General features: G+C 42.1%; 1 protein-coding gene across 1 annotated transcript; it reads right to left on the reverse strand.

The window, feature by feature from the left end:
* Positions 1-932: 932 nt before the first annotated feature.
* On the reverse strand, positions 933-11,185 carry LOC124137127 (C-type lectin domain family 11 member A-like). Its single transcript, XM_046503309.2, has 4 exons — positions 11,077-11,185; positions 8,201-8,445; positions 5,901-6,086; positions 933-2,275 (listed from the first exon to the last, which is right to left on the reverse strand). The coding sequence occupies exons 1-4, from the start codon at positions 11,127-11,129 to the stop codon at positions 2,058-2,060; spliced, it is 702 nt and encodes a 233-aa protein (XP_046359265.2). The 5' UTR covers positions 11,130-11,185; the 3' UTR covers positions 933-2,057.
* Between the last annotated feature and the right edge of the window lie 4,639 nt (positions 11,186-15,824).

Below are 15,824 nucleotides of genomic sequence, written 5' to 3' on the forward strand. Positions count from 1 at the left end.
CTGGTGTCCCCCGCCGTGATATTGCTGGAATATTGCTAAAAGCGGCGTAAAACGTCACTCACTCACTCACTCACTCTGATACACCACCGACAGCTGGTGAAATGTTGATACAAGAACACTGTATGGTCCTTCAGTGAATGAGTATGGTTTAAGACCGCTTTAGCAATATTCCAGCAATATCACGGCGGCGGATACTAGCAATAGCTTTTAACATTGTAACCATGTGGGGAATCAAAGCTTCCCCACAACCCCTTATTGGGCCTACAGATGAATTGAGTCAGAGAAGCAGATGAAGCAATTGAAAGAGTAATCCAATAATTATTGCCATGGAAAAGTTATAAAAAATTTCATTACATAATCGATTTCGGTTTTTCTGAATTGAGATTGGCCCTTTGTGTTCAGAAACAAAATGTGTTTCGTTTACAATTTTTACGATGGTTAGTTTATGTGGAAATATATGCAGTGAATGGTGCTTAATGTTTTACCAAGTGTACATATGCATTTACAAAGGATAGCGCGGGCTTTTATGATTGTATAATCTTGGGATAGGATATTTAGGCAAATGTAGGCATCCCCATGGGCGCCAATTTTGCTACCCTCCTTGCTGATCAGCTATACATATGAATACGAACTTATGCTTGGATTGGTAAACTACCATAAAATGGGAATTTGCAAAGAGGATTAACTAAATATCGATGATCCTCGATGATCTGAAATCGTTCAGCAATGGTCAAGTAGCCAATTCCCTTCTACAGTAAACTACGGTTATAACGAACACGCTTATAACGAACTGACGGATATAACGAACTACTTTTTTGGTCCCGACTATTTGCTGTAGTTATGCTGTATATATGCTTATAACGAACTACGGTTAAAACGAACTAAAATTAGTAGTCCCTTTGAGTTCGTTATAACCGTACTTTACTGTACATTCTTTTTATGTCGAGCAATATCCCAGTAGCTCCAGCCTTTGGTGTCTACATTTGACAACCTTTGAGGTGTAGTCGAGCCTACTCTTTCCGCGAAGATTTCAAAGATCGTCATACGACTCTTGCTCAAAAGTTGTTTGATGAGGGTTTTTGCATTCACTGCCTCGGTGAAGCTTTTCAGCGTTTTATGGTGGATACGTAAAGTCCAATGTAAATCCTTATTTTGATTTTTGTTCTTATGTTTCTTTAGGCCAACACTTGACTAGCCTTTGCATGTGTTTGCAACGGTACCAGTGGTGGGACACGATACACTCACGTTTTTGTGAAGACCTGTTATCATCACTTTATCTCTGTGATTCATACGATACTTGCTTATGATATCGTTGTATAATACAATGGACTCATGGGACTATTGAGAATTTTGGTAGCCTTTATTCAATCGTGAGACCTGGATGAAATTGTATCAAGAATAAGTGCATAACATTGCCATTGCGATAAAAATGTATGGTACTTTCAGTAATATGTTGTATTGACCTTGGGTCCTTATTGAACACACATATAACATGGTTTACATGGTATCAGAGCGCATGCAAAGCAGTTCAATCTCGACTGAGTGTGAAAAGGTGATAATTGATAGCAGCGATGAAGAGTGAGTAAGTGAATATGGTTTTACGCCGCTTTTAGCAATATTCCAGCACATATACATCACGGCGGGGATACAAGAATGGGCTTCACACATTGTACCCATGTTGGGAATCGAACCAGGGCCTTCGCCTTGACGACCGAACACTTTAACCACAAGTGATGAAGATGCCAGCCTACAATCTATATGGGGATAGAGGACAAGCTCACCACAAAGTTCCACAACATAGGCAATGACATGGCAGCTCATCTTCCCATATAGTATCACATGAAGTCAAAGCGCTACCTGATGTCCTTTGGCAACTTCTATTCGTATCGTGAAAAGTCACAAGGTTGTACGAAATGTGCTATGAAGCGAACACCGATCTGTGTTCTATATTTCTTCTTCACTGAGGTTAAGCTGTATGTAAATGCTACAAGTGTTGAAGTGTCTCGAAACATAAAACACTTTAATTTCCAGATACAATATAATGAAGTGTTTGAAATTTAAAGAACGATTTCGCAGATGAACAGTTGATTCCACATACAAGGAGAATCGAAAAGACGCCCAGTACCGATGACCATGCCAACGCAGGCCTCATCCAAGGAACCATTTGGTTCATTAACTTGCCAGTTACTGTCATTTACGAGGCGCCCGTCTTCCCACAAAAATGTACCTTCTACAGCCTTGTCATCTGCACCAACGTACATGTGTTTGTTCTTCCCTGCAATTGACATATTAACCGTTAGTATAAAGTTAGTGAGTGAGTGAGTGAGTTGGGTTTAACGCTGCTTTTAACAGTATTCCAGTTATTATCGCGGCGTGTCAGCTTAATGTGGGAGGAAAGCCCGAAGTGATGTAGGTCTCAGACGTTTACCACTTCAGTGAAACCCACGAGCACGGGTATGGTACTGACAAACCTAGAAACATAATCGGGGCGAACCGGGATTCGAACCCACAATCATAGGTTTCTGGCGTGCCCAAGGGACGCATCTCTGCACAGCGAATCGCGGTGCCTTAGACGACTGGGCTTCATTTATCATGTTAATATCAGAAGCCGAAGTTGTAAAAAAAGCAAAAAATAAATAAATAGACTATTCAAATGCTGCGTGTTAGTGTTTACCTACCCATTGAGCTCCATTCGCCTCATGTTAGAGCTAATAACACATACTTGTATTTACCAACAGGAGATTGTCTGTGGGAATGCATGGTTTCGTCGTCCTGTCACTTTGAATTATCACTTGACACAATCTCAAGACACACCTGAGCCGTCTGCTTGTAACATGCACACTTATTTTCGACGATTTTGTTTTGCTATTGTTAAACATGGTTTTGGATATAAGTTCGAAGTGTTGTCAAATATATTTTGTTAGAAAAAGGGTTATCCTCTTATCCTTGCTTGGAACGTGTCATGACCTAACAGAATGAATGAAATTAAGAGTGAAATGTTGTCATACACAACTGTTATGTTAAAAAGAATTCCGTACTTTGTTACTCGAAACGTTTTTATATTAAGTTGGGCGAGGCATCCTAAGCAGGGTAATGAATGATATGGAATTCCAAGTTACTTGGATAAATCCTCCATCTATCATCACTGATGGCGTTAGCTGCATGAAGATAATTCGCTGGACAAACTTTCTTTAAATTTAGTGATCCACAAAACTAAATTGTCCACGTCTCCCTCTTTATTTAGACTAGTTATCAAATTTCAATCAATCAATCTTGATTTCTTGACACCGAAAACGACCCAGGCCTATGGTGCAGAAATACAAAGTAGTTGAGGGTACATTTACACAATAGAAAATACATCAATAGCCATGATTATAAAATTTAGCATACATTCGCCAAATGGGTTCATGGGCAGCAATTATATTTCCTTCGCAGTATCAGCTTAAACGCTATATACTTCTATTTCCGTCTCATATCAGAGGCAAGAAAGTAGCATCTCCCGCGTGGTCACTTTACTCCCGTGTTCTTAAAACAACAGACCCGCTGACTTGGTTGATGAATGTCATTGTATCTCAATTGCGACCCGTGAAGATCAGAATAGGTCTTCAGCAACCCATGCTTGCTGTAAAAGGCGACTATGCTTGTCGTAAAAGGCGACTAACGGGATCGGGTGGTCAGGCTCGCTGACTTGGTTGTTGCATGTCATCGATCCAAATTGCGTGATGCAAAAATCACATATTGACGGTTTCGAGTGGGAAGTGACTGGTCCTGACCAACTTTTCAGGCCAGCCGACTTCATTCTTAGCAAATGACTCTTCAGGGTTGCTGATCTTCTCAACACACTTTACATACACCAATTCAATGGTCGTTCAGATAGCCTCCCCTTGGTCCGATTTGATATAGCACTTCGCTTGGTTGACACTCATTTCTGTACCATCCAGCAGTACAGAATCATCAACAAAATCAACATTGACATGATTTCTTAAAAGTGGTCCGCATATTTGCCCGGTTTTTCCTGAATCTGGTCAATCATATTTGTGTCAAAAGTGACAGAAAGTGCAATGATATAAATGATTTCGTTGTGTTTATCAAAAAGGAAAAGATCAGGTTTGTTGGCCTGGATACGTCTGAGACTGAGGCCTATTTTGTATTTATCATTTTCCATGACGCCCTCTACTTATTCTGGGTTGTACCATGGATGAACCTCTGTATCAAAACCAAAAATGGCGAAGACGGTAATAAAATGATCGAGCTACACCATCATGTCGTTTAAGATACTGTGTTTGTGCCAAAGCTGGGCATCTACTGACCATTTGTTGGACAGTATCATTAAATTCATTACATAATCTACATTTCATATTTACATTTTGATGCAAAATGACACATTGACGGTTTCAAGTGCGAAGTGACTGGTCCTGAGCAACAAACAGAAAGCCTTCTGTTTCACTTTTCAGTCCAGACGACTTCATCCAAGCGAAGGACTCTGCAGGTTTGCTGATCTTCTCAACACACTGCATATAAACTCGATGCAGTGGTTATTCAGATAGCCTCTCCTTGAAAAACTGAGTCTGGGCCGACTTGATATGGCACTTCGCTTGGTTGAAACTCATTTCTGTACCGTCCATCAGTACAGAACCATAAAAAAAATCAGCACCGACATTGATATTATGTTAATATAAGCGATTGAGGGAAGAGCGAGGGTTGTGGGATCTATTGTCTGACATGATTCTTCGTGTGAGGGTGTCAATACCCTGAATTCCTTGTTTCACCCAATCAACAACACCAAAAGAATATGAAAGGACGGGTACAGCATAAGTATTTGTGGCTTTTACTTTATTGCGAGCGTTCAGCCCTGAACTCCAGATTTTCTTAAGTTTACATTTGTACTCTGCCCGAAGTTGATATAGGCATTCTGGAATTTGTCCCTAATCTGCATCCTTAAGTACGTATAGGCCTGACCTTTCACGAGACTATACTGACTGATCCTCCCTCTTCTACCTTGCCACATTTCAGATGAGTGAGTGAGTGAGGTTTTATGCCGCTTTTAGCAATAATCCAGCAATATCACGGCGAGGGACACCAGAAATGGGCTTCACACATTGTACCCATGTCGGGAATCGAACCCGGGTTATCGGCGTGACGAGCGAACGCTTTAGCCACTAGGCTACCCGACCGCCCCACGTTTCAGATGAAGAATGTTGTATTTGTCGAGTCGAAAGGACTTGCCCATGTCGTTAGAAAACTCGACAAGGAGAATCTAATTTTTGAGTGTGGATCCTCCATTGGCAATGTGTTCAAGGTCATCCATGTAAAGGAGGTGAGTAAGGGGTGTTATTATTATTATTATTATTATTGTTATTTAAAGATTAGAAATAAAAAATGCATCAAAGAGGATTTGGGTGATCCTGGCACCGTTAGTCAGCACATCTCATCATCAGCACAGGGCCCTTGCCCCCTCTACACGCAGCCCAGACAGCGAATGGGACTTCTCCCAGGAAGCGCTGCCTTGTCAAATACACCCAGAACTTTTCGGAGAATGTGAAAACTTCCCCAAAACTGCAGCCTTTTGCATCACCCAGATTGTCGGAAGGGCTGTATTCCTGGTAGCAAAGCCGGGTACTCTCCCTTAGTCAGTCAACAGATTGGGAGATACCATACCTAAGGCACCGAGAACAATGGACAAGACAAGGTTTGCCTGGATATGTCTGAGGCTGTATACGGGCCTATTCCAAAGAATGTTGTATTTATAATTATCCATGACGCCCTCTACATATTCCGGGTCGTACCATTGATGGAACTTATCATTATTATTATTGTCGTACGTTGAAAGATATCATGTTTAGGAGATACTGCCACAGCCTTAATAGGCAATAGTGACACAGTAATGGCTTGCTACTTACACGGGCCGGTAGCAGCTAGTTTTAATATTGCCTCCATCTTGTGAGCGTCAGCAAGGACAATGAGTCCGCCCCCATGGAGGCCACACTGAGTGACGGCGGAATCGTGGGTGGCCGGCTCGTGGGACAGCCAGATGCACATCTGAACATCTCTCAGGAAGATGTATCCGTATTCTACTGGGCACCATCCTGAAAGAATATATTCAGATGTGATGCTTTTACTTTCCAACAAAATAAATCACAAAGAAAAGGTTCTGTAAAATCAGGTACAGGACGAGTGAGGAACGTGTCTGTGTGGTCAGTGAGACAGTAGAGGTGTAAAGTCCAACGGCCAGTACCTCAAGTTGACGATGAGTTGTGAAGGTTTCGAGTAAATATAAGCATCAAAACCATATCAATAATCATACAAAATCCATTTTTTATCATAAACATGTGTTTTGTTTGTTTGTTTGTTGTTTAACGCCGCACTCAGCAATATTCCAGCTTTATGACGGCGGTCTGTAAAATAATCGAGTCTGGACTAGACAATCCAGTGATTGATATCATGAGCATCGATCCACGCAATTGGGATCGATGACATGCATCAACCAAGTTAGCGAGCCTGACCACCCAATCCCGTGTTGTCGCCTTTTACGACAAGCATAGTCGCCTTTTACGGCAAGCATGGGTTGCTGAAGACCTATTTTACCCCGGAATCTTCACGGGTTTAAACATGTGCTTAGGAATCACTATCAAATAGGGGTGATACCAAATTTTCGCTATACAAGGTATTATAAGAGTGTATCGTGCCTCACCCTTCATAAACACATGCTTTTTTAACGCCGAACGCAGCAATATTCAGCTATATGACCACGGTCTGTAAAAAACCGAGTCTGGACCAGACAATCCAGTGATTGATATTATGAGTGCATCAATCCACGCAATTGGGATACGATGACATGCATCAACCAACACAAACACATGCAGAGGCAAGTCAAACCCCTCAAACAACCACGGGAACATATGGTACAAGTTAAAATAAGGAATTGCATCGGAAATTATATTTGTACACTGATGCGTCAAATTTGGAAATGTCCTCTACACGTCTACCATGAAACATTTTCAAATGTTTTCTGAGGCCTTCAGTGCCGTAAATCTGATCAAAGTGAGTGAGTGAGTATGGTTTTATGCCGCTTTTAGCAATATTCCAGCAATATCACGGCGGGGGACACCAGAAATGGGCTTCACACATTGTACCCATGTCGGGAATCGAACCCGGGTCCTCGGTGTGACGAGCGAACGCTTTAACCACTAGGCTACCCGACCGCCCCTAAATCTGATCAAACAACGTTTGAGCAAGAGTCGGAGAACACTCTTGCAAATCTTGATCGGACGAGCTCGCTCGATTGTACCTCAAAACGCTGTGAAATGCAGACACGAAGGGATGAAGCTGCGAGACTACAGTAAACTACGGTTATAACGAACTCAAAGGGACTACTAATTTTAGTTCGTTATAACCGTAGTTCGTTATAAGCATATATACAGCATAACTACAGCAAATAGTCGGGACCAAAAAGTAAGTTCGTTATATCCGTCAGTTCGTTATAAGCGTGTTCGTTTTAACCGTAGTCTACTGTATATTGTCATATATTCTTGTGGATAGATAGTTGTCACACTCAAATTTATAGGTGTAATAAGAAACATGGCAGGTAGTTTCCTTGGTCCCTTCTACTAGTTCGGGTGGGTAAGTCAGTGGAAGGGAATCGATCATTTAGCCATTATTTAACGACCCGTGAAGATCCGGGGTAGAATAGGTCTTCAGCAGCCCATGCTTGCCGTATAAGGCTACTATGCTTGTCGTAAAAGGCGACTAACGGGATCGGGTAGTCAGGCTCGCTGACTTGGTTGATGCATGTCATCGATTCCAATTGCGCGGATCGATGCTCATGATATTAATCACTGGATTGTCTGGTCCAGACTCGATTATTTACAGACCGCCGTCATATAGCTGGAATATTGCTGCGTGCAACAAACAACAAACCAAACCAAACCCAAAACCATTTTTTAACAATATCAGATCATCGCTGTACCTGTAGCTTACGTTAATTTTTTTTGCCTATTCCCTTGTTTTGAACATCAATGTAGATGTGAAATTAGGATAGTATGTTTGTGTGTGGCGTTGGAATATTAAGTGTGTCACGCATTGTCATACAAGTTGGTGTATAAGTAATAAGAACTGGCATCAGGCAGTACTACCATTCCCCAGCGTTGACGTTGTATATTAAATAGTTAGAAATACCTCTGTCATATAATTGTCACAGTACCGTTTGAGAAGGCATAGTGCTTCTCTGCTTGTGTCCGATATCCGATGCTGGCCACGCCGAATGTGCCTGGAACGAGGATTGTGCACAAGGACGCATGCGTGTCGAACTTGAAGAGAGAGCATCTTGGGTGTCGTGTACAGTCGACAGCACATGTATCTGCTCGCGTAGTCGCCATCTGGTTCACCAGCGTGTAGTGGTCGGGGTGACGCTGTGTCAGCAGCTCAAACGTTGACCTGGTTCCACCCCTTGAGAGAAATATATAAATCAATATAATTGTCATCGTCTCCTCATTGTGTCCTTCATGTAGTTTGACATTTTGTATCCATACTTTTCCTCAAAGTGAACATTTTAAATGTATTAAAACTGCTTTCCGAATAGCCCGTTCATGTGGTTGTCAGATCTGTGTCCAAACTATGATACGTCCTTGTTCAGGTAAGAACATTTTAATAGGTATTCATTTTACCCACCGTGACGGAAAGTGACGTGTACTTCCCTATCACCTTCCGATACTAAAATACTAATATACTGAACAACAAAAGTTCCCGTGACACTGAATAAGATTTAATGCAAAGTTATGTTTTTTACCAAATCTGAAACAATTTCGGTTTGCAACAGATAGAAGACTCCTGTAAGTGTTCAAATGGTATAATTTGCCATACTGACTTCAGAAAATGTGTGATTTCATAGAAAACAACATGAACATGCCAAAATGTCAATTTACAAATCAATAGCGTGTGTGTCCACCTCTAGGTGCGATGCAAGCAACACATCGTCGTCTCATGGAATGGACCAGGCGTCGCACAAAGTTCTGTGGGATATCTGTCCAAATCTGCTGGAGCATGTTTAGAAGTTCCTGGAGTGTCCGTGGAACACGTGGTTGACGTCGAAGGCGCCGATCCATCTCATCCCACATGTGCTCGATTGGTGAGAGATCAGGGGAGCGAGCCGGCCAGGGGATGACATTCACGTTGTTTTGTTGAAGAGAGTCCTGAACAAGTCGAGCAATATGAGGCCGGGCGTTGTTATGTTGAAAAGTAATGCCTGGGCCATGACGACGCAAAAACGGTAGAACAACAGGGCCGATGATCTCGTCGCGGTAGCGCTGTCCATTGAGATTTCCCTCTACCACTATCAAACGGGTCCTCTGTCTTGCTGTAATCCCATACCATAACGCTGCCGCCTCCGAACCGATCTTCTTCTAGGACACAATGGTTACGTTAACCTCGACGTCGGTACACTCGAATCCGTCCATCGCTGCGGGTGAGGTGAAAACGAGACTCACCAGTGAGTAGAACTTGTCCCCACTGCATCGCCGTCCAGCGTAGACGCTGTTTGCACAACTGTAGACGTGTTTGACGGCGTTTTCCTGTCAAAATGGGACGTTTGGCGGGTCTTCTGGCGACAATCCCTGCACATCTGAGGCGACGACGTAAGGTTTGTGAAGATATTCGTCGAAGGCCAGGGATGCTTCTTGCAGCCACTTTTGCTGGCTGGTATCGATTTCGTAGGTGTGTTGTTCGAATCCAGTTGTCTTGTCGATTATTGGTTACGCGTGACCTGCCACCCCGAGGATGGTCTCTGACTGCATTCGTCTGTTGCCAACGTAAGCCATAAACACCAAATGGTGTTTCTGTGGACGTTAAATTGTCTTGCAACATCACGATGACTCGATCCTGCGTCAAGCATACCAATGTTGCAATTGCGTAATTTTGTTGTTTTTCTGAGTGTCAGCAGGATGCTAAACAATGCATATGGAATCCCGTTAACCCACATGTTTTTATACCCATTCTTGGGTAGTGAAATGCATGGGGTTTGCATAAAAGTCAACTTTTGCATGGAATGCATGCTTTTCTGTAGCAGTTGCGTGTTTGTGACTTGATTCCATACATGTACTACAATATTGAAAACAAAACTTTACTTGTTTGTATGTTCTGTATCTGTTGTCCCTGGGGCATGCCAGAAACATAAAAGTGCTTTGCTTTGATAATATTTTTAGGTTGGTCAGAACATACAACGAGCTAATGGGCTTCCCTAAAGATTGTCATTGCTTCTGAGAGTCGAATCACTCCCATAACGAATATCCTAGACGTGATGTGATATTTGCAAGCTTTGTTATTCGACGTCATTATCAACTTTGTAATGTAATAAAGTGAGGTGACGTGGAACTTAGCGCTTAAGATTATTTCACTTATATAGCGACGTGTGTGTGTGTGTGTGTGTGTGTGTGTGTGTGTGTGTGTGTGTGCTTGTCCTAGGCTGGATGAATGCCGGTCTTATAAGGCCAGGCCACTGAGATATATAGCCGCAGGTTAACCTCGATACCTCAATCAGACACAGTATTCTGACAGGTTAACAGGAAGTACCATATTTCACGGCTCTTTGTATGACGCGACCGGGGATCGAAACACCGACCTTCCGCACTATAAAGTAATAAGACAGGTGACGATTACATTTGGTTGGTTGGTTGTTTTATCCGTGTTCTCTTCCCTGGTTGGTGCTTCATGATGCTTCCTTTTGTTTTGTTTGTTTGTTGTTTAACGCCACACGCAGCAATATTCCAGCTATATGATGGCGGTCTGTAAATAATTGAATCTGGACCAGACAATCCAGTGATTGATATCCTGAGCATGGATCCACGCAATCTGGAAACGATGACATGCATCAACCAAGTCAGCGAGCCTGACTACCCGACCCCGTAAGTCGCCTCTTACGACAAGCATAGTCGCCTTTTACGGCAAGCATAATCGCCTTTTACGGCAAGCATGGGCTGCTGAAGACCTATTCTACCCCGGATCTTCACAGATTACAACCACATCTAATGAGTAACCAAAATGTATCCTGTCCGGCCTTGTAACTTATTATGTTCAAACACTTACGTAATCCTTGAGAACATCAGCAGCAGGTAAATCATGATTTTGAATCTCATCATATACTAACGATCGCCAATGGTGCACTACCTTCGTTTGACCCACAAGTTCTAAGTGAGATACTTCCGTTGATGTCAAATTCCCAATTACATTAATTTTGCATCAAAAGTCATTGACAAAAGAAAATATATCTTCGAACGGCAGATCGTATGGAACACTAGTGTCTGATCAAGCTAACACTATAATCTTCTAGTTAAACAAAATTGCTCTGGTTGGTGGTCCAGGTAGGTAGTTTCGACTTTGCTTTTATCAATTCTTGTCATAATTGTTTGACTTAATAATGACTATCCCATTAGAGAGAAACGTTTTGATAATTGACATCATGCAACAAAATGAGTGGCATCATAACAAAGTAAGATATCAGGTATGCATGGCTGTTCAAGAAGAACCGTTCATGGGATTTGGCTATATGCGTAATTAAGTTACCAGACTAGAACTACCAATGTCTAACCCATTACAGTTGTGTCGGCAATCAATGGTAATTGGTGGCTATGCTTATAAAATATACATATTGCACTTCCCGGGAACAGAGAAGCATCTAATAAACTCTTATTAGATTCAAATTAAGGATGGTAAAATATTGAGTGTTTTACTAAGATATTCCACTTTGACCTATCAGTGAATGTGTACAGATCAATGCACAGATATAATGACAACACTTTTTCAACATTCACTAACATGTTTTCAATTTCGTCTCCTCGGGTTTAGTCAGTGCGTGATGTTGTTATTGGCAGAATGCGACCCGTGAAGATGCGGGGTATAATAGGTCTGTTAGATATTTTTCATATATATCTGCAAAACCATAGTTTGAAAAATTAAAGGAACCTGATTATTTTGTTGGGAAAAGAAATCTTGCAACAATGTAACTTTTGTGACAGTCAAATTTTTATTTTCTACCGTCTCAAGCATAAATATTTTTTTCAAGAAATTTCTTGGACAATTTACTTTTTCCAATAAACTCCCCGGCCCCCGGGATATCAAATGGTCGGTCCTTAAACCATGCAAGACGTCATTTTCGTCAGGGGTGACAACTTCATGTAAGCCAAAGAAAGTAGTTATACTACACACTTACACTGCTTGTTATATAGTGAGTGAGTGAGTGAGTTAAGATTTAACGTCACATCGGCAGTATTTCAGCCATATCGTGACGAGCTTGTTATATAAGCAGGGCGCTGGAGGTAGCCTAGTGGTTAAAGCGTTCGCTCGTCACGCTGAAGACCCGGGTTCGATTTCCCACATGGGTACACACTGTGTGAAGCCCATTTCTGGTTTCCCCTGCCGTGATATTGCTGGAATATTGCTAAAAGCGGCGTAAAAACAAATTCAGTCAGTCAGTGTTATAGATGCAAGTAAAACATAATTATACTAAACCAAAAAATATGTTTGAACATGTACAGTGTAATACATTGTTTCTGGGCTAGCATCCTTAATTCAGACCCCCACACCACTCAAAACATTGTACTCAACCGATACCGCTTCCCTCACTGTCGTTGCAAACACAAGAGCTATGGCGTTAAATTGTATCATGGTAGAAGGTACACGTAGAAAGCCCGCGGTGCACGTTCGGTTCCAAATTTGGAAAAATTTGAAACACAGCATGTTTATCTCCGAATTAAGTGGATGACCGATATCACGGTGTTTAAATTAATACAAATGGCGTTTAATTTTAAAGTAATATTGCCGACTAACACAACAAAGGCAGTTTTCAAATCTATATTACAACACGTATATGTGGCTGTCCGGTAAAGTAACACGTAACGTTTACGGAACAGAGAAACCAATCGTTTGTATGTGAATACCTCGCACCAGATCGACACGGCACCTGTAGAAATAGAAGAGGGATAGGGTAGCTGTAGGGATTTGGCAAGGATGAGACTAATACTAATACTAATTGCAACCCCTACAAAACTGCATGTACGTTCTTAAATATGTTTAAATAATTACAAAGACTTGGCCCCCTATACATTGCCAGAGTGAGTAAGTGAGCTGGGTTTAGCGCTGCTTTCAACAGTATTCCAGTTATATCGCGGCGTGTCAGCTTTATGTGGGAGGAAAGCCCGAAGTGATGCATGTCTCAGACGTTTACCACTTCGGTGAAACCCACGAGCACGGGTATGGTGCTGACAAACCTAGAAACATAATCGGGGCGAACCGGGATTCGAACCCACAATCATAGGTTACTGGCGTGCCAAAGGGACGCAACTCTGCACACCCGTGCCCCCTATACATTGCCAGAACACAATCATGTTGTACATATATAAATACTTCATATGAGTCACAAGGGTGCTCTTTCAACTTGGACTTCCATTAACTTGTATATAGTACATGACAGGCCCACAAGTATAGGGCAATTATATAATCAATAGGGCATTTCCGTTGATAGTCATCGATTCCGAAAATGAATACTGTTGGCACTTGGACAATTGTCACTCATTAAAATAAACAGACTGTCCGTATATGTCCGTCGGGACTTTCAGATACATCAGAACACCGGTCAGCACGGTGATTCGCTGGTTGGGTAATCAATAATCATTGTCAAAACATATTGATTTTGAAACCAGGACCGCGGTAGCACTTCATTATCTACAATTTCCGATAATGTCGATGAATATTTCATATTAGTCAATATTCCCTCAATACGAGGTTCAATATCTTTATCTTCAGGTCTACTGGGGTGAGGGTGGTGGGGTTCTTTTGTCACGTTGACGGCCAAGGTTCGATTCTCCATAATGGTACAACGTGTGAAGTCGTTTAAGGTGTATCCCATCTGTAAACGTTATGTAATATTGTTTAAAGCGGTGTAGAACCTTACTCACTAATATTTGACTGGAAATGACCTTGGTCCTCAAAGTACACCTTACACTACAGACGGACGGTGGTGTAGGCTAGTCACGCCGCAGGTCAATATTGAATGGGTACAATGTGTGAAGCCCATTTCTTGTGTACCCCGTCGTAATATTAAATCAGTTAAGGACAAAGCAATGTCTTTTATATTTATCTATGAATGCACTATGATATTTTTACAACGATCGGTGTATATCTATACATTTCACGCTCTCAGAAATCGAGCCTCTTTTGGCAATATCACGGCGGGCGACACTAGAAATAGGATGCATAGATTGAACCAATGTGTGGAATCGAACCCGGGCCTTCGGCATGACGAATGAACGCTTTATCCACTGGGCTTCCCAACCTCCCTGCCCTTATACAATAGCCTTGCATCTATCGTGTCACGCCAAAACATCGCGAGAACTACCAACAAATAGATTTGACCACACCGACAACAGCAATGAGTACATATATATCTCTTCTTGTACATGAATGCCATATCAATATTTGAGGCATTGGTTGGTTGTTGGTTGGTTTGTTGTTTAACGTCGCACTCAGCAATATTCCAGCTATATGACGGCGGTCTGTAAATAATGGAGTCTGGACCAGACAATCCAGTGATTGACATCATGAGCATCGATCAACGCAATTGGGACCGATGACATGTATTAACCAAGTCAGCGAGCCTGACCACCCGATCCCGATAGTCGCCTTTTACGACAAGCATCGTCGCCTTTTACGGCAAGCATGGGTTGCTGAAGACCTATTCTACCCCGGATCTTCACGGGTCTTTGAGGCATTATCTCTAATAGTTTGGACCGCCTCCGTGGTCTAGTGGTAGAGCATCCGCCCGGAGAGTGGAAGGTCCTGGGTTCGATCCCCGACCGCAACATACCAAAAGACGTTAAAAGATGGTACATGTTGTTACCCTGTCTGGCGCTCGGCATTAAGGGGCTAAAACAAGGACTGGTCGGCTCGGAGTCAGTATACTGTGTCTGAGTGGGGTATTCATGTTAAACTGCGGCATGGTATCTCAGTGAGCTAGCATTATAAATCGGCATCAGTCCGGACTAGTACAAGCAGCCACACAAACATACACACGTACATGTACATGCACGTCGCTATACGAGTGCAATAATCTTGGACGCGACGTTAAACCCCATTTCACCTCACTGCACCTCTAATAGTTTGATTAAATCATATTATACGTCAGCACCAGAGAATAATCATTCACTGTTATTTGCAGAGTGCACTTGGCGTAAAAGGCAACTGTACAACACATTTTTGTAGGTTAGGATTGTCAAAGGTAAAACGTAGGTGTAAGATGGATTGCCCTATGCATCTCTATGGTTCCAATTTATATACGCCTTCAAATTGATGAGTGGGGTCTGCTTACCCTTTTCGCGAACACCTGTTGTCATCACTGAATTTCCACAGGTATTTGGCCTTTACGACAAGTGAAATCTGTGAAGATCCGGGGTAGAATAGGTCTTCAGCAACATCATACTAGAATTGTGGAGGAAACAACTAGTCCCTCTAAATTCCCCGGACTAGTGAACTATATGCAGTCCCTATAAATAGCACAAGTACCACATAAACATCCTTTTTCGTGATTTATGTCATAACCGTCTCATTCCTAATGCAATGATAAATGCATATTCCTCTCTTCTCAAACATTCATCACGAACACATTTATTTGAAAACATTTATAATTACAAACTACACTATTCCATACGTCCCTGTATTTATGTTGTGATTCACAAGTAAACACCCATGCTGTTAAATGGAACACCAAGATACCACAGAGATTACTTGAATATATCTTTGCAGTGGATGCCTAACATTGTGAGTGAGTGAGTGAGTTTGGT

Source organism: Haliotis rufescens, unplaced genomic scaffold (genome assembly GCF_023055435.1).
Source record: "Haliotis rufescens isolate VD_foot unplaced genomic scaffold, xgHalRufe1.0.p SCAF_16, whole genome shotgun sequence".
In the NCBI taxonomy this organism is placed as follows: Eukaryota; Metazoa; Mollusca; class Gastropoda; order Lepetellida; family Haliotidae; genus Haliotis; species Haliotis rufescens.

What these genes read in the sequence shown, in the direction of transcription:
- LOC124137127 (XM_046503309.2), bottom strand. Translation starts at nt 11,129, where the DNA reads ATGATGAGATTCAAAATCATGATTTACCTGCTGCTGATGTTCTCAAGG. An exon ending in GCACTATGCCTTCTCAAACG is followed by an intron (nt 6,087 to 8,200) that starts GTACTGTGACAA and finishes ATATTCTTTCAG; the next exon opens with GATGGTGCCCAGTAGAATAC. An exon ending in ACTAGCTGCTACCGGCCCGT is followed by an intron (nt 2,276 to 5,900) that starts GTAAGTAGCAAG and finishes TGTCAATTGCAG; the next exon opens with GGAAGAACAAACACATGTAC.